This window comes from Phaseolus vulgaris, chromosome 3 (genome assembly GCF_000499845.2).
Source record: "Phaseolus vulgaris cultivar G19833 chromosome 3, P. vulgaris v2.0, whole genome shotgun sequence".
Lineage (NCBI taxonomy): Eukaryota > Viridiplantae > Streptophyta > Magnoliopsida > Fabales > Fabaceae > Phaseolus > Phaseolus vulgaris.
Window position 1 is genome coordinate 3640364 of NC_023757.2, and position 26322 is coordinate 3666685.

The 26322-nt window shown below is 28.7% G+C and overlaps 1 protein-coding gene and 1 pseudogene across 1 annotated transcript; both read left to right on the forward strand.

The window, feature by feature from the left end:
- The first annotated feature begins 837 nt into the window (after positions 1-837).
- Positions 838-7261, forward strand: LOC137806313 (uncharacterized). Its single transcript, XM_068606352.1, has 5 exons — positions 838-1293; positions 3193-3250; positions 6023-6106; positions 6189-6330; positions 6609-7261. Exons 1-5 carry the CDS (start codon positions 912-914, stop codon positions 6885-6887), a joined length of 945 nt encoding a protein of 314 aa, XP_068462453.1. The 5' UTR covers positions 838-911; the 3' UTR covers positions 6888-7261.
- Positions 7262-9440: 2179 nt separating this feature from the next.
- Positions 9441-14889, forward strand: LOC137806314 (dihydrolipoyllysine-residue acetyltransferase component 4 of pyruvate dehydrogenase complex, chloroplastic-like; annotated as a pseudogene).
- Positions 14890-26322: the final 11433 nt, after the last annotated feature.

Below are 26322 nucleotides of genomic sequence, written 5' to 3' on the forward strand. Positions count from 1 at the left end.
GATTAACATAAAGTTTATTTTGATGTTTAGAAGTGAAAAATGCAAACAAATAAATTTAATATATTTATTTTATTTTATCTTTTACAATACAGGATTAAATTTTAAAAAAATATTGTCATAATTGATTATGAGATTTTCTACTATTGTTTCATACATAAAAATACTACAAAACATAATATAATTGATTATTGATTATGTTATACAATATTTTAGCCATAAAAATATAAATTCAATTAAATATAAATATAATAAACACTAAAATATCATTAAATAAAAACATTTTTTTAAAATCATTAATTATTATATTAATTAAGTTAAATATTAAACAAATTATTAATATTAAAATTACTTTCTATTATTAATAAAAAAATTAATTTTTAATTTAATATATAATTAGTTATCAATATTTTAAGTATCACATCTATCAATTTTACATCTATATTAACTAGTAGCTAAAACCATACTAAATAAACATCAATTTATAAATTAGTTATACATTTTATTAATAATAAATTTTAAGTATCTTTTTAATGATTTTTTTAAAGTGGAAATTGTATCATTTGTTTTCTTCTTATCCCACACCTACCAAATCATGTGTCTCTGTAATTTTTTCTTTGTTTGTTTATCTTCTCTTCTCTGGTGTTTGATCCATGGCAGATGCAGTGGTAATCTCAACATTTGGTATATCTGCGTGGGCCAAAGACAAAACCATCATTATCAATAAAATGTGTTTCCCATCGTAAACAAACATTGCTTGAAAACCAAGACCCAAAATCCTTTCTTTCTTCTGCATGAAAATCACCCTTCAACAGCAACCAATCTCTTTATAAAACCCTATTTTTATCATTAATTCCCATTCCCAACCCTCCCCAACACCCACCTTCAACAACGTTGTTTTTCTCTTCCCCACCATGTCTAAAACCAATGTTCGAAGACATGCTCTCGAGAAGTGCAGGACTGTGAAAGAGACGCAGAAAACAGTGAACCACAACTTCTTCACCAGAAACCTCAAGAAAGTCTACCCCATTGGCCTTCACAAAAGCACTTCTTCTTCTTCTCTGTCTCTCTCTTCCATATCCTTGTCTCTGTCACAAAACTCAAACGACTCTTCTCAGGCTGATTCTTTGACTCCTCTCGATGACAAGATTTCTCTGGCTCTGCGTTTCATTTCACCTCGTCATGCAAGAGAACCTTCAACAGCTTCTAAGCCTCTTCACCACCACCAACCACCAACTTCACCACCCACTGAGCCCGGGGAGTTCAAACGATGTAACTGGATCACCAAGAACAGTGGTATCATCACTTTCATTTCCAACTTATCTTTATTTTATCATTTTCATGGTCCACTCCAGTTCACATAGTGCATGTTTGGATACATACACACAGACACAAGTGTTTTTTTAGAAACTTTTAAGAGCTTTTTTTTTTCATTAAAAGTTATTTTGAATATAGAAAAAGCTCTCAAAAATACTTTTATTTTATATCCATAAAATTTTGGGTTCAAATCTTGTCATACATTATTTTATTTTATTTTATTTTTACAACTTTGCAAATTTTGAATTAATTTGGTTGGGTTTAGATTTCAACATGTTGAGGCCTTTTTTTTCAATAAAACATATAAAACTTCCAAAATCAATTTATTTATCTTCATATTTGGTGTGAAATTGTGATAAGTTTTATTCTTTTTATCTCTTTATTCTTTAAGTGATTATATATCTCTTTATTCTTTAAGTGATTATAAAGATGGTTAAATATGTGTTTTCCAAAAAAAATAGTTTTTATCTCTAATTTTAATTTTAGAATTTTAAATGAAAATTATTAGAATGAATTTATATAAAAATATGTCAGAAAAAAACTCACAATAATTTATTTTAATAATTTTCTTATTACAAATAATCACGAATTTCAATATTTGTATGATAGATAATTTTTTTTCTTTCTTATAACAAAATATATTTAATTTTTATAAGAAAAATTTGATGAAGAGAAAACCTAACAATGAAATGTGACAATAAATACATTTTTTTGCACTTTGGTCTTGTCACTTCTTTTGACTAAAATGTCTAACCATTTTGTTGGGGGATACGATTATTTGATGGGATAAATAAAACAAACAAATTTAATCTGAAAGCAAGTCCTTCTACCTAAAGCTCTATTATTTTATAACCAAGATTCAACAACTTCAGTAGAATAGGTTGTTTTCACTTCAATATCAATAATGTAAAATCATGGCTACAAATTTGGATATTTTTTGCTGCTTAGCTTAATTAATTGCTGTTAGAGGTGATAATAAAATTGCAGCACTGTGGTCAACAAAGTCACAACATTTTATTTCAGTAGAGTGGTTGAAGTGTAAAACACCAACTTAGCCCATGTAATAAATGTAGCAAATATTGTTAGAATTAATTATAATAAAATAATTACCAAATTATACCACTTATTATGCTAGTTCTCTACAGTTTTGAATTTTTTGTCTCCACATTTAGAGGTTCTACTTCCATCTATTTAGTTCTATCTAAGGTATGTTCGATTGCCAAGAATGAAAATAAAAAAAATAAAAAAAATACTCATTAGTTTGATGAGAAAATGTGATCAAAATAAAGAAAAAAATGTTATTTACAAAAATAATAACTAACTAAAACTAATTAATTGCAAATTTATTTATACATTAATAGTTTTTTATATTATAAAATGTAAAATACTGTTTACGATAAAATATTTTTTTTCTAAAACATTTCACTTTAAATACTAAAATAATGTTACTTTGACACGAATATGATTAATTCTTATAATGATGAGTGAGAAATAATTTAAAAAACATCATTTTTTCGGTGTTTTTTCTTCATGAGTAATGCAAAATAAAATAGGAGAGAGACTTTACGAAAATTGACAATTTCTGTCACTTTCTTTGTCACTCAATTAAGAAAATTGCTCTTTGCACCCTCAATTTTCCACTCTATACTTTTCTTTCAAATCAACGTGCTTAATATTTTATTTTTTCAATCATACTAGCCAATTTTACGAAAATATTAAAGAGTTAATGTAATTTTTGACTGAATATAGTATATAAATTATTGTAAATTTATGATATTTGAGTACATTCTTGGGTAACTTTTTCATAATAATGGTCCAAAAACATAGAATTGTGTACATGATTTCCTGGCAAAACTGATCTAGGGTTTTTATACGCAGATAATGCTTACATAGAATTTCATGATGAGTGCTGGGGAATTCCAGCCTATGATGACAAGTAAGTTCTAAGAAGTGAAAAATACTCTCTTCATTTCAATTCCTGTTTTTTTTACTTTATGTATTGGTAGTATGATTTTCAATTAATAGATAATGTAATTTATATGGGTTATAGAATTTATTAATTATTAGTAGAGAAATTTAATAAAATTATCTAAAATCTTAGTCAAGAATAAGAATAAATGGATATTTACTAATATTAAAAAATAAATTTTAAGTTTAAGTCAACTTTTCAAAACCAATTTATAAGATGAGGTTTACACAATTATATATATTATGAAATATTTCTATTTATAGTCGATGTGAGTCTAACTCAACTTTACAAAACCAGCTTATAAAATGATGTTTCACTACAAGAAAAAAAAAAGTTTTAACGGAGGTTATTTAGTAGAGGTTAATATAACCCTAGAAATTGATTTAATTAATAGAGATTTTTTTAACCTTAGTTAAGTTCCAAAGGTTATTCTAAAACCTCAGCAAAATAACAGAGGTTTTTAACCTTCGGTACATTTCAAAGGTTTATTTTAAAACTTCAGCAAAACAATGAAGGTTTTTTTAACCTTCGTTAAATTCCAAAGGTTTATTTTAAAACCTCAGCAAAATAACGGAGGTTTTTAACCTTTGTTAAATTCTAAAGGTTTATTCTAAAATCTCAGCAAAAAAATAGAAGTTTTGTTAACTTTCAGTAAGTTCGAAAGGTTTACTCTAAAATTTCAACAAAAAAACGGAGGTTAGTTTAACTTTCATTAAATTCCAAAGATTTATTGTATAACCTCAATAAAAACTCCAAATTTTTTAAAATTCAATAAATAAATATAATTAAATCTATTTATAAATAAATAATTAAAACTACATAGTTATAATATATTTTATAACTAAATTCTCTAAAATTTTGAAAGTATAGCTTTACATTACAAATATACACTACAAGAAAATCATGAAATAGAAACCAATTTTAGAGACAAAAAATAATTAGTTGGTATAGTGACTAAATTAGAGACCATTTTAAAGACTAAATAAATTTTTGGTTTCTAAATTAGTTTCTATTATTGTTAAATGGTTTCTAAATTGGTATCTAATTAGAAACCAAGGTTTTTGCTACCAAATTTAGAATCTAAATAATTGGTAGTTAAAACCTTGGTTGCTAATTAGATACCAATTTAGAAACCATTTAACAATAATAAAAACTAATTTAGAAACCAATTTTTTTTTTTAGTTTCTAAAATGGTCTCTAATTTAGTTACTATTGTAACTAATTATTTTGGTCTCTAAAAATTGATTTCTATCTGATGATTTTCTTGTGGTGATATTTGTAATGTTTCAAATATTTATTTTAAAAACTCAGTAAAATAACCTTGGATAATATGTATTTCAACAATTAATCTTGAATAATAAGTATTTCAACAATATTTGCATATTTTGTATGATTGATGGTAGTTGATTTATATAATTTCTAGTTTTTTTTTTGTTACGAGCTCATACTTCAAAAAAACCTGATTTGTTTTGTTTTAACTTTTGATGTACATATTTTAGTTTTAGTTATAATTGTTAATATTTAATTCTCATAATTTTGAAATATTTTAAATTAAGGTCTTTATTTTAAAATGTATCTAATAATTAATTCACTGTGAAAGTGAGATGGTAATAAAATTAATTTCTCATCGTAATATGTTCTTGCAATCTTTAGCTAAGAACACACATGACTTTGAAACCCACATCTGATAGATAATGAAATTATTTAGGATATATAAAACAATGATAAACACTAGTTGTTGTCGAGTTAGGTAACAGCTTGTGACTCAAGTTGGGAGAGTAAGGTGATGGAATAAGCAATATTGAAGTAAGAAGAAGGTAGTTCCTTATTTAATGTTTTTCCTCCTTAGATATAATAAACATAAGTGTGGCTGAATTGTGATTCCTTACTAGGAATCTCGTCGGCAACCAATAAGTTTGTGCTAGAGAGTAGTGTGTATATGGTGGAAGAGTGAAGTCAGGAAGATCATTAGAGGTGGTGGGAAATAGGGTTGAAGGTTATTTCAAACGGTAAGTCATCTTACAAAATTTTTGAAACTCATAGTATTTTATGGAGGTTCTTAAACTCATGGTATTTAACGGAGGTTTTGAGACCCATGATATTTTACAAAGGTTCTTAAACCCCATAGTATTTAACAGAGGTCTTGAAAGACTTTTTCTGAGGTTTAAAAAAACACAGGAGAATACGTTCCTCAATGATGGTTTAGCGGGAGAAACTGCAACCATAGATAAATGACTTAATAAATGTTTTAACCTTGAATAATGTAAAAATAAACCCTCGTTAAAATCTCTTTTTTTTGTAGTATTTACATTAACTTATAGACTATGAAATACTATTTATAATCGATGTGAGATTTCCAACTACTGGTGCTACTTGAGATCAATTGAAGAACATATAAACTTTAAAGATTAAATAATCTTTGCCAAGAATAAAAATAAAAAGATATTTACTAGATTGAAATTAATAAAAAAAATATAAATTTAAGGATTAAATATTAGATAATATTAATTAAGATTAAAAAATAACAAACCGAAGTTATAAATACGTTACTCACTATAAATATATAAATAAAGACACTTAAAGATTTGAGTTCATTTAAACACTTTTGAACCGGAAAATTAAATATATTATTAATTCACAATGATTCTCTCTAAATTTCTTAATGCTAATAATTATATTAGTATAATGAAGAAGACGTGTGGTTTACTTGACCTGATGATTGGGTAAACCATGAAACAGCAAATTGTTTGAGCTGCTTGCAATGTCTGGATTGCTCATGGACTACAATTGGACAGAAATTCTGAAAAGAAAGGAAACTCTTAGGTATCATTGTCTCGCACAAATTCATAATTCTATGCATCAAAGTAACATTATAATTCTGTACAATGTTTGAAAATTGACACAGAGAAGTTTTTGCTGGATTTGATGCTAACACTGTTGCCAAAATGGAGGAAAAGGAAATAGTTGAAATTGCATCAAACAAAGCACTTTCTTTAGCTGATAGCAGAGTCATGTGCATTGTAGACAATGCCAAATGCATAACAAAGGCAAGTACACAAGTAACACAACACATTTTCAATAAAATGTTCTTTTCAAACTGAATGAATCAAATTATTTTTTAGAAAGTTAATAAAAATGGTTATAGGATGGTTGTATAGAAAGAAATGGCTGTGAACCTGTCCTTACTCAAGAAAATTATATTTGTTTCAATTCCAAATCATTGGAGAGCTAAAATTTTCACTTTATCAAACACTTTCAATCATCTAAATGCAAATTTTGAATACTTTCAACTTCATGGTAGCTGACTTAGTGGTGTTTATGACAGATTGTTAAAGAATGTGGATCATTCAGTAGTTACATATGGGGTTATGTAAATCATAAACCAATAATTAACAGATACAAATACCCAAGAAATGTTCCATTGAGGAGTCCAAAAGCAGAGATCCTTAGCAAGGACTTGGTGAAACGTGGATTTCGGTTTGTGGGTCCTGTGATTGTGCACTCTTTCATGCAAGCTGCAGGATTGACCATTGATCATCTTGTGGATTGTTACAGACACAGTGAGTGTGTGAGCCTAGCAGAAAGACCTTGGAGGCATATCTAACACTTTTTTGAGAATTTATTGCATTTTACAAGATCTCAATTCATGTTCACTTAACATGAAATTGAGATTTCTTAATTTTTTTTACCAAACTGAAAATTTTGATTATCTGTCATGAGAAGATCAGTTGAACTTACAAATATGCAGTGATTATGAATCATGTAATAACTCTTTCATGTCAATCAAATAGAGACATGAACAGTGTATAGTTAATATTTTGGACACTTTTTTCTTCCTTTTCATTATCATGTCCCTGTCACTAAATTGGAAAAGGAAGTACAAATAGAGTGAGGCCAGAGGGTATAACTGATACTATTTGTGTGGTATGCCAAGCAAATACAAATAATATATAACATGATGAAAGAAGTTTGTTGAAAGATATTTGCTTATTGTTCATCCTTTTGTAGTTTCTTTATTATATATATATATATTACATTTTAGATATATAATTCAGGGATTACTACCTACTTATCTTATTATTTTTCTATTTAAAGTGGTTTGGTAAGAAGAAGATAAAAAGAAAGAATTTATGAAAATAAACCAAATCAAGGTTTTTTTTATTATTAATTTTTTTTTTCTAACAAAAATACTGAGAGAACTTTACTTAGAAACATTCAATATGTCTTTTTATATCTAAATATGATTAATAGTTCCACTGTTTTTTTTTATGATAGGTCTTATGAATCTAGATTTTATCTAACTTGAGAGTTTCTTTCCATGTAATTATGTGGAATATGCTTAGTTAAATTTGGCGTAATTTATGATCCATTATCGTTTATGTTTTTTTAGACCTAGAGTTGACCTAAGTAACCTCTTGTTTCATATAATCTACTATTAGAGAGTCACTCAACAAGACAACCCAAGTGGTTGTCCAAACACTAATTTAATGATTTATCGTATTTTGAGTGGAGGATAATTTGGTGATACAACTAACTTGCATTTTGCTTCTAATTCAAGATTAAGGAATCAGTTGTATAATAGTAAGATTATAATTGATTACTTGGTTTTAAATGGGAAAACTAAATGGGTGTCATTTTGTAAAGAAATAATGTGACGTTATGAAGTGATGTTTTGGGGAAGTCAAGTGTACCGCAAACTCCTTTTTGCCAAATATTGTAGGAGGAAAATAGGAAAAACAGCAAAGGTTGAATTGTGTTTTAATTAATATTTAATTCTTTTTGCAAATATCATACGTTGAGAGATGTTCTGATTATAAGATTATAGGTGTAATTGGTTTTAGAAACAATTGGTTTTAGAAGGAGGGTTGAACGGAGTCTCAGACTTTATTTTTATATTTGGAGACTATAAGATTATAGGTGCAATTGGTTTTAGAAACAATTGGTTTTAGAATGAGGGTTGAACGGAGTCTCAGACTTTATTTTCATAATTGGATTATTTAGTAGATCGTCTAGTGGATTATCTAACACATTCCAGTAGATCATCTAACAAATCTTTTATTGGAACATCTAACAGATTGTCTAACAATAAAATTTAAAGTATTAAAACAACAGGAGTAATAAGATATCAACACAAGAAATTTATCCTGGTTCACCTAAATCTGGGTTATGTCCAATCCCCTTTAGCAACTACTTAAGAGTTTTCACTGACCAACCGGTTACACGAGTATTATCACATCTCCAAGTTACAACGAGTATTCTCACATTTCAAGGTTACAACTAGAATTTATTCTTCTCCAGGTTACAACTACAATTTCTCTCAGTATTTTCAACAAGATCACCAATATGTATTTTGTTGCTTGACTTTGTCTTAATTTTGTTCTTGAGATTCGACCCCTTCATATAGCTTTATGCATTTGTTCTTTGATACTTGAATTGTAATTTTGGATATTATAGTATCTTCATCTTACTCGTGGTAGAGACTCAAAATTGAATTTACAATCTTGTAATTTTTTTTTATACTTCAAATCGGTTTAAGAAGCTAATTCAAAAATACAGTCATAATAATAAGTGACACTAAAATAGAGTGCTTGAGATTTTCAATTTATTCAAATTAAATATATTTAAAAAAGTTAAGAGATATTCACAATATATTAAAAAAATATACGCGTAACAAGTTACTTTTATGTTTTTAATATTTTGTCATTTATATTTTATTCTTTATATTCTTAATTATTGTTAAAGACTTCATCAGACAATAATCTATCAAACGTTTAAAAATTAAAACAATTTAAAATAAGATGAATGTAAATTTAATGTGGTTAAATAGCTTAGTAATTGTGAAATTATCCGTATAATTTAAAAGAAAATGATTTCATTCTACATCCCCATTAAATATTAATATTTTAATCATTTTTAATTTTTAAAATTATTTTAATATATTATATTTTATCTATATTTTATCTATATTTTTATTAAAAACATTTTTTAACTGGAGTAGGATGTGAAAGTGAAAATGTCATCACAATGTGAAAGGAGCCGGGAGAGATGGTTGGCGAAGTAAACAAAGTGAACCTGTTCTAACTGTCAACCAACTGTCCTTCGTCTTCTCCGCCTTCGTTCTTCCCTTCTCTCTATTTCCCTCCTTTTCAATCTTTGACATTCACACTCTTTCTTCCTTCTTTTCCTTCAAACCCTTCCATTTCCTCACAATGCCTTCTCCCTTTTCCCCTCCCACCACGCTCTCCTTCTCATCGACCGTCGCTTCCCGCCGCCTCTCCTCCTGTCGGTGAAGTCGAGGATTAGGGAGATCTTCATGCCCGCCCTCAGCTCCACCATGACGGAAGGTAAAATCGTCTCGTGGGTCAAGTCCGAGGGCGATGTCCTCTCCAAAGGCGACAACGTCGTCGTCGTTGAGTCCGACAAGGCCGACATGGACGTCGAGACATTCTACGACGGCCTCCTCGCCGAAACCGAGGCCGAAGTTGCCGAGGCCAAGGCCCTCCAACTGCGTCCGAACCTTCTCCGGCGCCGTGACGGAGGTCTCTAACGCGCCGCGGAAGGCCGTGGGGAGTGGTCCGAATGGGAGGATTTCTCCTGCTGACGTGGAGAAAGCCGCCGGAGTTACACAGTCGGAGAAAAATGTTGCTCCAGCGGCAGTGGCTTCATCTCCGCCAAAAGATGCTTCTGCTTCTCCGGCGGCTCCGGCAGCCGCCTCAGCTCCAATTCCGGGTCTAGTGTTGTGGCCTTTACGACAATGCAATCTGCGGTTGCGAAGAACATGGAGGAGAGTCTCTCTGTGCCAACTTTCCGTGTTGGGTACCAAGTGGCCACTGATGCACTTGACGCTCTGTATGAGAAGGTATGCTTTTTAAGTGTCAATTTTTCAATAAATTTGAAAGTGAACTAAACTCTTAATTCAAAGGAAAAAATAATTTGATCAAACTTTTTTCATGGGTTAAATCAGCTTGCAGCTGCCTGGATTGCATGTATGATACAACACTCGTGAGACTTTAGTGATATCATGAAACAGAATCTATTGACAATCAGTAAAACACGATAAAAGGAGGTAAGAATGTATAGTTTGGCTGTTTACATGTATGGTATGCTCATAAAAGAAAGAGAAAATAACTGAATTGCATCCACGATCAAGTTGATTTTGCTTGGATCATAGGATCTGATTCAATAACAGAAAATGTTCAGACAGAAAAGGATCATATTTGTGACGAGAAAATTTTGGTATATACATGTTTAAGGTCGTGCAACCAAACAAACCCTTAGTTGATTTTAACTTACAAAAAAAGTTTGAGTCGTTTTATGGTCTTAATTCTTTATATTTTCTTCTCCTTTAAATGCTCTTTTAGAAGTTTATTTTAACTAAAGTGTTCTTCTCGGTCTTAAGATTTTAAATTACATTGTGATTATTGAATTTTTTGGTTGTAATTTGGTTGTCGTGTTATTGTGTATGAGGGTGTGGTTGGTGTTGCGATGTGATTACTGAAATTACAATCAATTACAGGTGCAATACTCGGGCTTAAAAAACATAGTATTGGCACTGTAATTGCAATTTTATTGAAACTGAATATGGAGTTTCAAGTTTTATAAATTTTGCTTTTGCTGCTGTTGATGTATTTTCAGGTGAAACCGAAGGGTGTGACAATGACTGCAATACTCGCCAAGGCGGCTGCAATGGCACTGGTTCAGCACCCAGTGGTGAATGCCTCTTGCAAAGATGGGAAGAACTTTGCCTATAATAGTAACATTAGCATTGCTGTTGCTGTGGCAATCAATGGTGGTTTGATTACCCTGGTTCTTCAGGATGTAGATAAGGTATGTGATTGGTGAATTGGAGAATTATCCTGAATCAGAGTGATATTCGCTGAATATAGAATTGTATGTCAGTTCCCTAATTAATTGGTTGGTTACTTGTTTTGTTACAGTTGGACTTGTATCTTTTGTCACAAAAATGGTAAGAACTAGTGGAAAAAGCTCGTTCCAAGCAATTGCAACCTCATGAATACAATTCAGGTTTCTTGATAGTTTGTCTTTAGTATTGTTTCTCTGTGGAACTGGAATCTTCTAATCTATAGATTTAATTGTGATATTTGATATGTCTTCAGGAACTTTCACACTTTCAAATTTGGGAATGTTAGGAGTTGACAGGTTCGATGCCATACTTCCTCCAGGCCAGGTGACCAGTGAAATCTTGAATTTGTGCTATTAATTTAATAGACTGAGACTCTGTATCAGTGGCAACTTGACCTTTGATTTATTTTTTTTTCTGATAAAACTTTTCCATTTATGTTTAGGGGCTATCATGGCGGTTGGCACTTCAAAACCTACAGTTCTGGCAGAAAACGATGGCTTTTTTAGTGTAAAAAATAAAATGCTGGTGAGTAGCATAATTTTTTCTTTAAATTTCTTTTAGGTTAACATCGACAAGTTTCTATAATTTATAATTAGGCACTTATCCTTAGGTGAACACAGAAACAATGTTTTGGTTTTATGCAAAAAATAGTCATATTTTTCCTGAATGCACAATACTTATCATATGTGAAGCCAAGAAATCTTGCATAACATTTGTTCTGGAAAAAAACTATATTAGTCAGAAGGCATACCCTAACCTTAATTTGCATTTGCATGCTGTTATCCTGAAGGATTAACTCTATGGACATCGTATGATATTTAAATTATTAGCTGGACCTCAATCATAACTGTGAAAAATAAGATACTTTTTCTCTGAAGTCTCATTTCTTAGACTCCAAGCTGCAACCATCATATATAAAAAACATGATCTGTAGCTTTCCAAAGCTCTTGCAATTGTATCTGGAACTTTTCCATTTTCTCCATCATAAAAGCTATCACCTTTGTGAACTTTTCACTGGGCTTCTATCATGCTAGATGTCAGAAACTGTAGTCTCATGGCTTAGTTGGTTCTTAGTGGCTAAAGATGTATCTTAAACTACAGCATAGGCCGTGTCATCTTACTTGACGAACAGTAAATGTCAGGACTTGATTTTTGTTTCTTGTCAACTATTGAGTTCCACTATTGTATTAATTCACATTGATGACATACCTCTAATTTCCTTTTTTATTAAGAAAGGGACATACCACTAATGACAAAACCTCTCTGTATAATGTTTCTGTTCTGATTCTTTTTACCCAATTCACTGCTAACAAAATTGAGGGCTTCACTGGGATGTGAAGATAGTAATTATAGCTTTGAAAGTCTATACTTAAAATTATTTTGAACGCTATTTATTTGTCATAGTCAATGAACAAATATGTCCTTCTGAAGGTGGTTTTGGAGCATCTCAAGTTTTTCTTTTTCATCCTTTAAGTTAGTATTTCAAGGAAAATTGTCTTCTTGAGCCAGATCATGGTTTCTAAAGGCAGCTAGTCTATTTTAGCCCCTTACTCTTAACTGAATATAAGGAAAACAGAGCTATTTTGGGTATTTTTTCCATCAAAGTCTGTAACTCTAATTGTGTATACTCTCTTAGTAATCGACAATAGTGTTTGCCGTAGCCAATATGTGCCTGCAAGAAACTTTGAATCCTTTCCCTACTTGTATGCATAGTTGAATGAACCTTATTAAAAATTCTGAAATTTATGATAGCAGCATTTCTTTGAACAAGAAGATAGAGCAGTTTATCTAATCCTACGCAAAAGGTTCCTTGTCTTTACCGTAGTGCTGAATGAAAGTAACATGTTAGCTTAACAGGGTGGGGTCGAATAGAATAGAGCTTATAAATACTTTGAAAGTTTTTCGTAAGACAGTAGAGGGTAGACAGTTTGTATAACAGTTTTCGCAAATAACTTGTGAAGGATAGTAGAATGCATATGAAAGTGTAATAGCAGAAGCACAAAAACACTTCCTTTTTATATTAATTCACTCTAACATTGTCTATATCTAGTTCTCCTTTACAACCTTTAAGTTTCACTAATCAAACTGATTATAAGTATTTTTTATGTTAATTCTGGCTTATACTGAGTACAGAAAGTAACTTCTGGCTGTTACTTTATCTCATCCTCAAATAAAGAACACAAGTATTACTTAAGAATGGAAAATATGAAAAAATGTCTTGGAGACCTTAACTATCTCTTAGCTAATTCATTCATTTGTATGGATTCTTACATCAATAACATACAAAAAGATGTGATGATCCACACATAGATGTCAGATAGGTAATACAAAAGATGAGTTAACCTATTCTAGTAGTTAACCCGCTCACATAAGTTAAGCAATTATGACAATATTATTTTTTACCAAGTTATTATGGTTTTCTCAAATATTCTCTTACTTTCACTCTTCGCTACAACAAATTGTTTAAGATACAAGGAAAACTCTCAAATGAGAAGTTATACAAATAAGAACTCGTTTTTGTGAGATAATTTTATAGAGTAAAGAACTCGTCAGTCACTCTTTAACATTGGGTATTATTTGGAACACATGGAACTACACTTGCTTGCGTCTCTTCAAGCAAAAGTTTATTAGACGACTCATGTACACATCATTGGCATCTGTCAAATGAAACATATATTAAATAATGTTTGCATCTATCCAACCATACAATTTGTGTGTGATGGGTTAGTTTTGGATCTCTTGCGTCTGACATGATCTGATACGCGCATAGTTATATTTTATACTTAGTTGTTTAAGCATGCAATCAAAGTAAAATACAGTCTCTAGAACTTGGATCTAACAATAAATGTCTAAAATAAGATCAGTGTGACTTGTATCTTGATTTTTGTGTGCCAAACAGAGAAGAGGTTGGTAGTCCTTTTAACTTACATAGATCTTTGGTGCATTCAACTTGCTATGCTTAAAATACTTTTCGTTCTGAATATCTTTTTCTGGTACTAACAACACCAAACTTAGCATCATGGTCTATTGTGTCAAAGACCTCCTTGGACGAGTCAATCAACTCTTAAAGCCGGTCTGCAAAATTTGAACATGAAGTTGTGTTTGCTATAATCTTTGTCTTCAGTTTTGAATCTTCTTTAGATGAACTTCGATGGCGTAACTAAGACTGAACTTTCTTTATCAGGTAAATGTAACTGCTGACCACCGAATAATCTATGGGGCTGACTTGGCTGCATTCCTTCAGACATTCTCAAAAATCGTTGCAAACCCTGAAAGCCTAACATTATAGGCCTTCAATTCTTTGACATAATTATACGTGTTCATCCACAGGGGATTACAAGATGATCATTTTCACTGAGCAGCCTCTCTGGCATAATGCCTCATATGCTGTGTTTATCTTGTACTTTTTGTGACATTTCCAGGGTCTTTCCCAAGGCACATTTACATGATTTTCAAGGGGAGGAATATTTTGTGTTTTTTTTTCGGTGAAGGAAATTCTAAACGAAAATCTATGGTGAGAAATAAAGAAACCTAGGATTCTTTTCATATCTTGTTTGCAGTTAGATTCTAACATTTGGTTGGTGTCAACACATTATTTTGTCACTAGGAGAAACAAGTTGAATGGCTCATAATGGGACTATTGTGATTTTTTCTATGTGATAATGTCATGTTGGCAGCCATTGCATTCCACACCTTCATAAATGCACCACCACAAAAATTAAATTTCCAATTTTACCCTTTACATCTATGTATTTTGGATTATTCATTCTGGGATATATTTTCAAATCTAGAATTACATCAAAAAAAATGTGCATTCCAGAATATATTATAGAATATATTATATTACGGAATTTATTTCTGGATCCAAAATTATATTTTAAAATGTATAAATACATTTAAGATTTAAGGTTTAAGATTTAGGGCATTCATCTATTTAGAAGTAAAAATATTATTATAATAAAGAAACTAATATCTAGAATAAAATTATTAGTAATGACACAATTGTATATATTTTTTAACACAACTTTATAAACGAGTAAAAAGATAAATATGTATTATTTTAAAAATAATCAACCTGGAGCAGGTAATCTCAGAGACAAAATTTCAATTGAGCAAATCAGATACATTTTTTATTCCATCATCAACTCGAACTAATCTAATTAACAAGTCCTGTTTGGATAAGTTAAAGCAGATCAGGCTTCACAACTATGCTAATTCTATTTTCAAATAGTTGTAACTTCCATTTCATTTTACAATATTTTTTGAGTACATTGTTCAAGCAAGTGCTCACCAATTGTTAGGCATGTTTTTTTTTATATGCGACTTGCATTAACAATATTTGTGATAAAAAAAAAACCTAAATTAATGCTAATTTAAAAGTTGGAATATTTAATTAATATTTTTAATAATAAAAATATCAAATTGAATAAATTATATACATATTGGCAATAAAGTTACCCTAAATTTTAATGTGAATTAAAAAACAAATTTATAGTTTGTCGATGTTAAAACCTTTATTAAAAGTAAAATACCATTTTTATTTAATTACAATCATTATTTCTAAAAATCAATAAAGTGGTGATTAAAATAGTTTTTATTTTTAAATCAAAACATTTAGAATTTATGAAATTGACACCCTTTATCCAAATGACGGACAAGATTGAATTGCTTCAATCATAAAAATTAAATATCAAATTGAACTTTTACGGATAAGACAAAAATATACAAAATAAATAAATAATAAAATTAAAGAAGTCGTTAAGAAAAGAAAATGAGTGTAAAGGAGAGATGTCCCTTTTGTCATGTGAAAAAAAAAGTTTATAAAGAAAGTTAGGTTTTTGGCAACAAATTCAACCTATTTGTCTTCGTTTTTAATAAGAGTGAGGCTAGAGTTTGAAAAGGAAAAAAGCTAGTTTGTATAATATATTCCATCATGAGTTTTTAAAATGCGTTTTATCAACGTTAAGACAACACTCTAGTATCAAACTCTTTTAATGAGACACATAAAACTAGACTCTACGATCATTAATTTTTTTTATGAGATTTCATCTTCTTTTATTCTGGTTTTGAGAGTAAATAGTTTTTATCAGTCTAGTAAATATAACATAAAAAAATTGTCTAACATGTTAATTTGTGAGACCATCTAGTATATTTAGTATAGTTAAACTGTCTAACATGTTAATTTGTGAAACTGTTTAACATTTTAAAATTGTAGACTTTGATTTTACTGTTTTTAATACCAAGATTGTCTAACAAGTTTAAATCTGAGAGAGCAAATAACAATTTTAATATTATAAAACCTTTTACTAGATTTTAATCTTAATAAACCGTTTAGATTGTTTATGTTTAAGTCGTAGATGAAATAACTTGGTTAAAGACTTTAAAACATCTTATATTGTTTGTTATCATCAAAACTCGTTAAATGAATATTAGATAATTTAACATAAACTAAATATTCTTTAATAATTTTGAATTACAAATTAAAATTTATAAAACATGTCTAATAAAAAATTTGGAAAACATTTATTTGTATCTTCGATCTTGTATTCATTTAAACTTAAATATTTAATATATAAGAGTGTTTCAAAATGGAATAAATAAAGTTGTTGAACTAGTTTGGTCTATTAAACTATAATTGAATTGTATTGATTTTATTATTAATAATTCACCTATATTATACTCTCTTTTTTTCTTTAATGCGTGATTGTATTTAATACATAAAAGGATAATACTACAAATGTACTATTTAGTTTCATATATTTTTGCATATATTGATCAATGCAATTTCTTAAATTTACTCTTATTTCGTAAACGGTTTTGTAATTTATCACGGTTACGTGAAATACTGAAGGAATATTTATATTATTAGTCTATACGCAGTGTTTCGTACCCAATTACACATTAAAATCAATAAATTAGGACAGTTCTTTAAAGATTTGATAATTTATATTTTTAATAAATAAAACTAAAACACACATTTAATATTTAAAGCTTAAACTTTAAGCAATGCTAATATGAGAGAAAAATATGCTATCTACGTCTAATGATTCTGATTCTTTAATTACTTAATGTGTTTAAAGTTAAGATGGCAAAGAATGGGAACCTAAATTGGACATCTATTATATAACGGTGTCTTTATTTTTAATTTTAGAAAAAGTGTTGACTTAGCAAGTGATTTATTTTAAATATTTTTTTTTAAAAATATTCAGATTTGTTTACCATAAAAAGTACTTTTTGATGAATATTTTTCTCCTATAGTTTTTATGAGAAATAATGTTGGAGATCCGACATGGACTAGAAATAGACTAGAGATGTAGACATTTCATTATATATAAGTGAGTGTAAACCTTAACCTTATGAGTCGGTTTTATGAGGTTGAGTTAAACTTAAAGTTCACTTCGTAATATAGTATCAGAGTCATTTTGAGTCTATCCTAGCGAGTGTTTGTTGGGTTTATCAGGCCATCCTATAGGGCCTTTATCGGACCACCTATAATATGTTATCTCACGTACGAGTTGTCACTCTCAGCGTGCGGGGTGCGTTGAAAATCTCACATTAACTAGAGATGAAAACATTTCACTATATAATTATTTTACTTATAAAAAATAAAAAACCATTTTTTATGTTTCTATTTTTCAAAATGAATTTATTCAAACATAATAAAATTCATAATTAGATAGCTTACCAAAGTCATCAATCATATTTTTACACTTGATGCCTATTTAAGGAATCAAGCTTAAATCTTGTAAAAACTTTATTCAAAATGATTAACTAAATTTTCATGGACTAATCTTAATAAAATTAAGATATACTTCATTCCACTAATATAGTTATTAAAAATATCGCTATAGCATATTTTTACAAAAACAAATAATAAAAGATTCGCACAATATTATATCATTAATAAAAAAATCCAATAGATAATGTATTAGTCAGAAACTTTGTACTTACAAGCCGTAAAAACAATTTGTCTAACTGTACCGTACGGTTATTTCTGTCATGTATCCCTTAATATAATTAATTTTGATTAATTTATATAATGATTAAAACAGTCATTATACAGAAATCCAAAATATAAAGTTTAATTCAAAAGTGACTTGCATTCTTTAATTTATAAAATGATTACAATAATCATTGTATAGAAATTTATTTAAAATCCAAAAGTGAATTCAAAAGTAACATGCATTCCCTTAATAAAAAATCTGGAATTTATCTAAAATCAAAGATTAATTCAAAAATTACATGTATCCCTTAATTTATTAAAATCCAAAGTAACTAAAAAATTTCATGCATCCCTGATTAATTTATAAAATAGTTATATAGAGAAATTTACCTAAAATCCAAAAATTAATCTAAATTTATTTATTTTTCTATTAAATATCAAAAGTCCATAAAGATGAAAATATATGATGGAGATCCCACATCGACTAGAGAGGAGGACAATTCATTGTATATAAATGGATACAAACCTCAATCCTATGAACCGGTTTTATGGGATTAAATTAGGTTTAAAATCCATTTTGTAACATGGTATCAGAGCCATTTCACATCGACTAGAAATAAGGACAATTCATTGTATATAAATGGGTTGAGACCCTATGAACTGAAATTATATGATCAACCAAAATTAACAGCAATCAAAAAGCTTAAGCACTTAAAATGAAGTCTGAAATTTTTCGAATTTTTTTAAGTCCAATAAGTGAGAACTTTAGGTTTTGGCCGACCATAATCACAATCAAGATTAATTATTGGTTCTATAACAAAAAAAAATAGTAAATAAAATAACCAAACTTCACATAATAATATTAACACAAAACAACATATAAATCTCTTATAATAAAAAATAATATTGGCCCAGAACACAAACCCGTAGAAAGTAAAAGAAAAAAAACGGACATATTAATCATCAACACCATACACTAAAACGAACTTCTTCAAACGAAAAATCGTCTAATAAATTACAATTAGTTAAAATTATTTTAAAAAGCATTTTAATTTGTACATACTAAATTTAACTTATTTAAAAAAATAAGTCAAATTTAGTTTCTTTCTTTCTTTATAAATAATCAGTGAAAAGTTTAGGTGGTGGTGGTGGAAGGAAAAAAATGAATCACTCTTCTCTGGGAGTTTCATTCAGATCCAAGCCCAAATTCCCAACGCCGCTTTTTTCTTTCACTTCCTGCCCAATCTGCTCCTCCAGCGACTCCGCCCACCGTCCCCGGGATGCCTCGCCGCGCCTGAAGTACTTCACCGCCGTCTTCATGCGGCGGAGTATGGCAGAGAATTCCTCGACCTCTTCGTCCGTTACGTCGCGCGCCTGCTTCTTGACCTGGCTGTCCGAAACGGCGTCGTTGGGGGCGTGTTTCCTTTTCTCACTCTCATTCAACATTCTAACCAAAATTCGGCACTTTGGTTTGAGACATTGCTCAAGTGTCTCAAGTGTCTGTCCTTAAATTAGACCAAAATGGGGCGGTGTGCCGTTCTGTTGAAACTTTTTATGTCGGTAAAATATGGAAAAGAAAAAAAACACGAATTTGTAATTATTTATTTTATTAAATTTTTTAAATTATTTAAAAATTTAATATTTTTTAAATTATGTTAAAAGATATGAAATCATTAAAAATTTAATAAATATTTTTTTAATTGAAAACTTCACTAATACATATTATATAAATAACATACGAAATTGTGTATGATATATATGTCGAATATAGTATATTTAATAGGAGTATTTCAGACAAGGATATATCCAACACGAGTATATCATTTTAAGAGTATATCATTTAAAAAGAGTGTTCGAATTTAATAATTAAAATATGATTTTTAGATATTTTAGCAGTTAACTATGAATTGTTTCATTATTAAATTAAAGTATTAGGAATTAATTTGAATTGTTTATGAATTCAGAATATTTTTTTAAAGACTAAATAAAAAATGGTCCTTGAAATATGCTCCTCCACGGTACCGTCTTTTCGTTGTCCATTGAGAAGCCAACACGTGTATGGCCAATTCGTTTTCTCAACAGGTGATTCCATGTGATAGGCGTGCCACGGTGTTGCATGAGATGACGTTGAAATCAGAATACGATTACGTAATCATGATTGTTCCTTGCACTTACCAGCAACTTTAGTGTAGTGAGACACTCAACACCACTATAATATATAAAATCGTTTAATAATTATTTATCAAAATATTATTCATTAATTTAAGTATTAATATTATTATAAAACAATGTATATTGTAAAGGAATTACCAAATTATAATTTTCTACTTTTAAATATATAGTATATTTTTTATATAACATAAAAAAAAACTATTCACGGTTCTATAAATCTAATAGAAAGTTATAGAAAGTTTCTAACAAGGATACATTCCAAAATACAATTTTTCATACAAAATATATACATACATACTAATATTTATAAAATAAAAGGTAAAGTACTTATTTTTGTTTACGTATATAATAGCATATTACTGTATAGAAAATTAATTTATATCACTTAGATCATCAATCAAACAAAAGAAAAGAAATCTTTATTACCACATATGTGTCAATACTTAATACACCGTCTAAATAAAAGTTCACATATCATCCCAGATTTGTGACCTCTTATTCATACATACATATTATTAATAACTTATTCTACATGCATATTCTATTTGATAAAAAATCACAATTTAATTACTAATATTATCATTTATTACATTTAATAACATTCACCAAATATATTGATCATCAATATAATAATATGATGAAATATAAATAATTTTTAGCATTTGGAAATATTTAAAAATATCTTTGTTAAAGTTTAGAAATCACTTTCTTGTGGAGCTAACACTTGGCTCATCGGCGAATTACACGCATGTTGCAATTCGTCCTAGCCATAATTCTACTTGACCAACCAAAGGCATCAATACACCTAACAAATTATAGTTTTCCAACAAACATAGTACTCGACAAAGACTACACCACTGTAAGTTTTTCATAAAAAATGTCTTGCTTAGTGAGAATTGACTTGCCCATCGACTAAAGCTTTCAAGTTTTCAATTTAATTAATTTTGCTCAACAAGACTTGACTCATCCAATGACCAAACCACTTGAAATTTTTATTTAGAGCTCGCCAAATGAATTTGGCTCAACTACCAAATATCTCAAATTTTTAATTAAATGAATTTTGGCCAACGAAAATTTTGCTCATCCAATGACTTTGCATACTTAAAAAATTTCATAGAATAGAGCAAGTTTTCTAATTGGTTCAAGTTTTCACTTATTTTTTATGTCTAATATTAAATATTTTACTTCAAAATAATCACAACTTGAATCAATTTATCTCAAATGCAATATTCTAACACAAAATGGATAAACACACAATAATTTCATTCATTTAAATCAGACAATCATTATATAAAATCACTTATTCTGACATTGTCACATTCGCATTCAGATAATCTACCTTAAGGTACTGTCAAAACTTAATTAGCTTCTCTTACTTACAATGCTTTCTATTCAAAGAAATTTCCAAATCCAAGCCCTAAAACTATTCAAAATTTAGGGATATAAAGCAAAATATCCAAACATAACAAAAATTTATTATGAGCTTAAGCAAGTTGATAGTATCACTTTAATCAACTAACCCACCAAAATTGATGGTAAAAACATAAGGAAAAGAAGAGAACAAATAATCTTTATAGTAAACAAGAACTTATTCTGTTGGAAATATAATTGAATAGAAATAATTCATAATTCCTCTCGTAGTACTATGAGGTGCGATCAGATTCCGAAAGAGATAAGATATGGAAAGTGGAATTAGAAAGAAGTTAGAAGGAGAGAAAAGAAATGTCTTTGTGCATAGTGTGTGTATGTGCGCACGCGTGCAAGTTCTTGTTTGTATGTGGGTGCTTGCATGTGTGCATGCGTGGGTAGATGCATGCGTACATGCAAACATGCATGCAGATGAACGTACTAGCATGTGTGAGGGTGTTTTTGTTTATGTGCCTGCTTGAATACGTATGTGTGGATGTGCATGCATGTGTGTGCGTGTATGGGTGCATGCGTGGGGTTGGGTGTTTGCACAAGTATGCTCATACATGTACGAGATGTGTGTGTATGCTTGTCTGCACGTGTGTATGCTTATTTGCACATGTATGCGCGTATATTTGTGTGTGTTGAGTTGTTTCATTATTCTTTATAATTTTTAAAATTTTAGTGTGTTGATATAGTGATAAACAATTTATTATTCTGAAAAATATATAAAATTTTATTGGTGTTTAATTGAATTTGTGAATTTTATTATATTTTTTATGACTTGAATATATCTTAATAATTCATTAATATTTTAAGATTTAACATTAGTTGTTATGGTAAAAAACTCCATGTAAAAAATGTCTAATATACATATATTAGATGAAATTATACTCAATTTTAGTGAATAGATTGTTTGAAACTAAACTATTTAACTGTAACAAAAAATTCAACTCATTTTGTATCAAGATACAATTTAATCGATGGAGAAATTTGGATTTAATCTTAATTATCAAATTCAGATTTTTAATTCTTTATCTCCTTTCCTTTTTCCTTCTTATTTTCTTTGATTATATAATTAATTAATTAACACTAATAACGCAAAGTTACATAATTTTTTGTTGTAAAACATAGACGCTACTTACGAGGCATATCAGAATCAGACACAATCACGTTTTAGATTTTATGCTTTCTAAGTCTCTTCAAGACAATAGTCAAACAATAATATTAATCAAAATATTAAAAACACATAATAAAAGTTCTACTTATATATTCTACAATAGACAATATATTCCCGAACAATGTAAAGTTTTGTTATTTTATTATTCAATCACATGGATCGTAAATTTATAAATTTTATAATAACCATTTTAAAAACTACAGTTGTGTGTTCTCCATGAATAAAGCTGAAGATACTCTCTATATATAAATTATAAAACTTCTAACTTTCTTCAAACAACGTATTCAATCTTTATTTTTTTAATATATCTTATATCGGATAAATAAATACATTTTTTAAAAAGTATTTTAAATATCTTTGATTAAAATATTTAATAATAATTTTAATTTTAAAAATTTAGAAAAAGGAATTATGCAATCATTTTTATGATTTTAACAAAAAATAGTTGTACTATATTTTTAGCCATGGTAATTATGTATATTATTTACCTTATGAAACAATAATTAATATTGTCGGTCTTAACCACATCACAAATATTTCAACCCCTTAATTACTTATTTAAAAAATATAAGCCATTATTACTTATGTTAATATAAATTGTAATACTTTAAATTTTTAAATAAAATTTAATTAAATATTTTTAATACTTCTTACTTATCCTTAATGGTCTTTTTAAATAATGTTTTATAGTTTTCATTTAATGTTGTTGGGCTTGTTTATCTCTATTAAATATTATGAATATACGTTTTATTAATAAATAGGAAGAAGATAATTTTAAAAGTTATTAATAATGAAAGGGAATTTAATATTTTGATGATATTGTTTTGAAAATTTCACAAACTAAATTAAATTATTTGTTTTTATTAATTTGTGATTTTGTTTAAAGTGTTATATTAGAAACATGAGAAAATAATTAAGTTATTCAACGAACTGTTTACTTTTGTACGATAACTTCAAAACGAAAAGTTTAATAACATAAAATAAAAGATTCTTTGTGTAAAATTCAATCATAAAAAGTTTATCAATTCTTAATGACTATCTCAATAACTTTTATGATTTTTATTAATTATAGTATAAAATCGATCATACTGACACTTAATAGAAAGTAAACTCAATAAATTAAAAAGAAATAATTTTTTTTGAGATGCTATTATCTGAAATGTTAACAGAAAAATAATATGCAAAGATAATAATTAAAATTATTTTTCTTGTTAAAATAGGATGGAGATATATTAATAATATTAAATATATTTTTTTGAAATTTTTAACTTATCCCAAAAGGTTGTTTTTTATTTGTTTGAAACCACACCGACAAATTTGAAGAAAAGGTGTTTGGTGTCAAAGGGCGATGATACTCGGAATGGATAGGAAAGGAACGTGGCTGAAAATTTAAAGCTATTATTTTAAGCTAAAATCAGAGCTATTAAACAATTAAAATTGAATATAGTTTGAACTTCGTGTTAATGGCTATAATGCTAAGTTCTACAAAGATGAGGGTTTTTTCCATAATGAATAATTAATAATATCTTAAGAAAAAATTATCAATAAAATTATATTAAATAAAAGGGTAAGTTACTGACAAATTATCTATAAAGATTGTTATTTCATCTGACTATTATAAATAGAGTTTGTCTATTAAATGACGAGATTATGCATGTATCATTATTAAATAAAATGATATAATCAATATTACATAATTAACTTATGTTTAGCATATTATATTTTTGTCTTTTACATGTAAGATATTTTGAATAAAAACTAAAAAGATATTCCTGCAAAATTATATTCATGCTTATTGTACACAATGACCTATAAGAATTCCTCATTCTTCTACCATATGAGCTTTTTTTTTTTTCTTTTGAGAGGAAAACTTATATGTTCTTGCCCTCCTCATTTAAGAAATTGCCTAAATCTTCAAAATATAAGAAAAATATTGTCATTAGTTGAATAATTTTATTTCTCCCCATATATTTTTGTGTTATTTTCCTTTCTTTTGGTGATTATCTGTGTTGAAGAATATTTTCCCTATAATCCTTTCTATGCTACTATTATCACTTCCTTTTATTATTTATCGTGCAGGTGAACTTCACAATTAATCCCAAGAAGCTCATTCCAAGTGAGCTTTTGAGATCTCTAGCCTTAATGATGGTTGTCTTCTTAGACTCCCAAATCTTAGGCATGTTGTCCAACAACTTTAAATTTATGGAGAAACCTTTCCTAAGGGCTTCTAATCCATTTTTGAAGAATATGCATTATTCCAAAAATGTCGTCCATGTTTTCTTCGTTCTTTGTGGTGAAGCATTCATATTAATGAGTAAGGATGGTAACTTTTCGAAGTTGAACATCGTCAATCCCTTAATAATTAACCACTAAGGAATCCCATATCTCCTTTACAGTCTTTGATCTGAACATTTTCTTGTATTCATTCTTAAGAAGTGCATAAATGAGTGTGTACATTGTTTTTTTGTTCAGCTACATCTTGTTGACTCAACATTAAATGTGTGCGGCTTCGTTCTTAACACTTCTGGAGCATGGCAGAGCTTCACGGACCTAGGTAGGTGGCTTCTTTCTTCCTTTTGAGCAACGTGTAAGACCTGACATAATTGGTTGACTTCACAATGTTGACATCTTGCTCTCTTTTTCCCAGAGAAGTTGTTTGGATGAAGTAGCTTTTCAACATATTCTTTGAAACAACTTTTATGTTGACATGGCGTTGCGAGATCTTCTTGAAAGAATGAGAAGTGTACATTTCTTGCAAGCATAAAACAAGTATTTGTTAAATTTTGACATGTTTCATGAAATGCTTCAAGCTTGCATCTATTAAACAAAATTTAGTTATCGTTTATTCAAGTAAAAGCTTATTTGACTAAGTATACTCAGTTGTTTCTGTTCAAGCAAAATCTTATCATGATGCATGTATGCAACACTTGCATTTGTCAAACAAAACATATATTAAATAGTGTTTGTTTTTGTCCAACCATGCAACTTGTGTCTAATGATCTAAATTGGATACTTTGTGTCTGACATGATCTATTATGCATAAAATTATGTTTTATACTAGGTTATTTGAGCATACAATCAAAATCAAACATATGGACTATTTGACTTAGATAAAACACAATAAAATTAAAATATATCAAATAAAGAGATAATCACAAGTTAATAATTAGTTCATTATAATAAGCATAAGAAAATCAACTAGAAATGAGAGAATAAAATGGAGAAGAAGAGATTATGTTCCCACGAGAGAAACAAAGAAGTCACAAACCAAACTAATCAATTTAAGGTAAGAGAAAAAAGACATGAAATCAATACAATAAGAAGGAAAGACAACAATTAAAACATCTTAAACAAGAAGACTATGCAATAATGATAAGAGAAGATAAAACTGACTGAAGAAAAAATATACCCTATTGATATATAAACTTCATAATTATAATAATTTGAAGATTATTATTATACAATACTTTTTA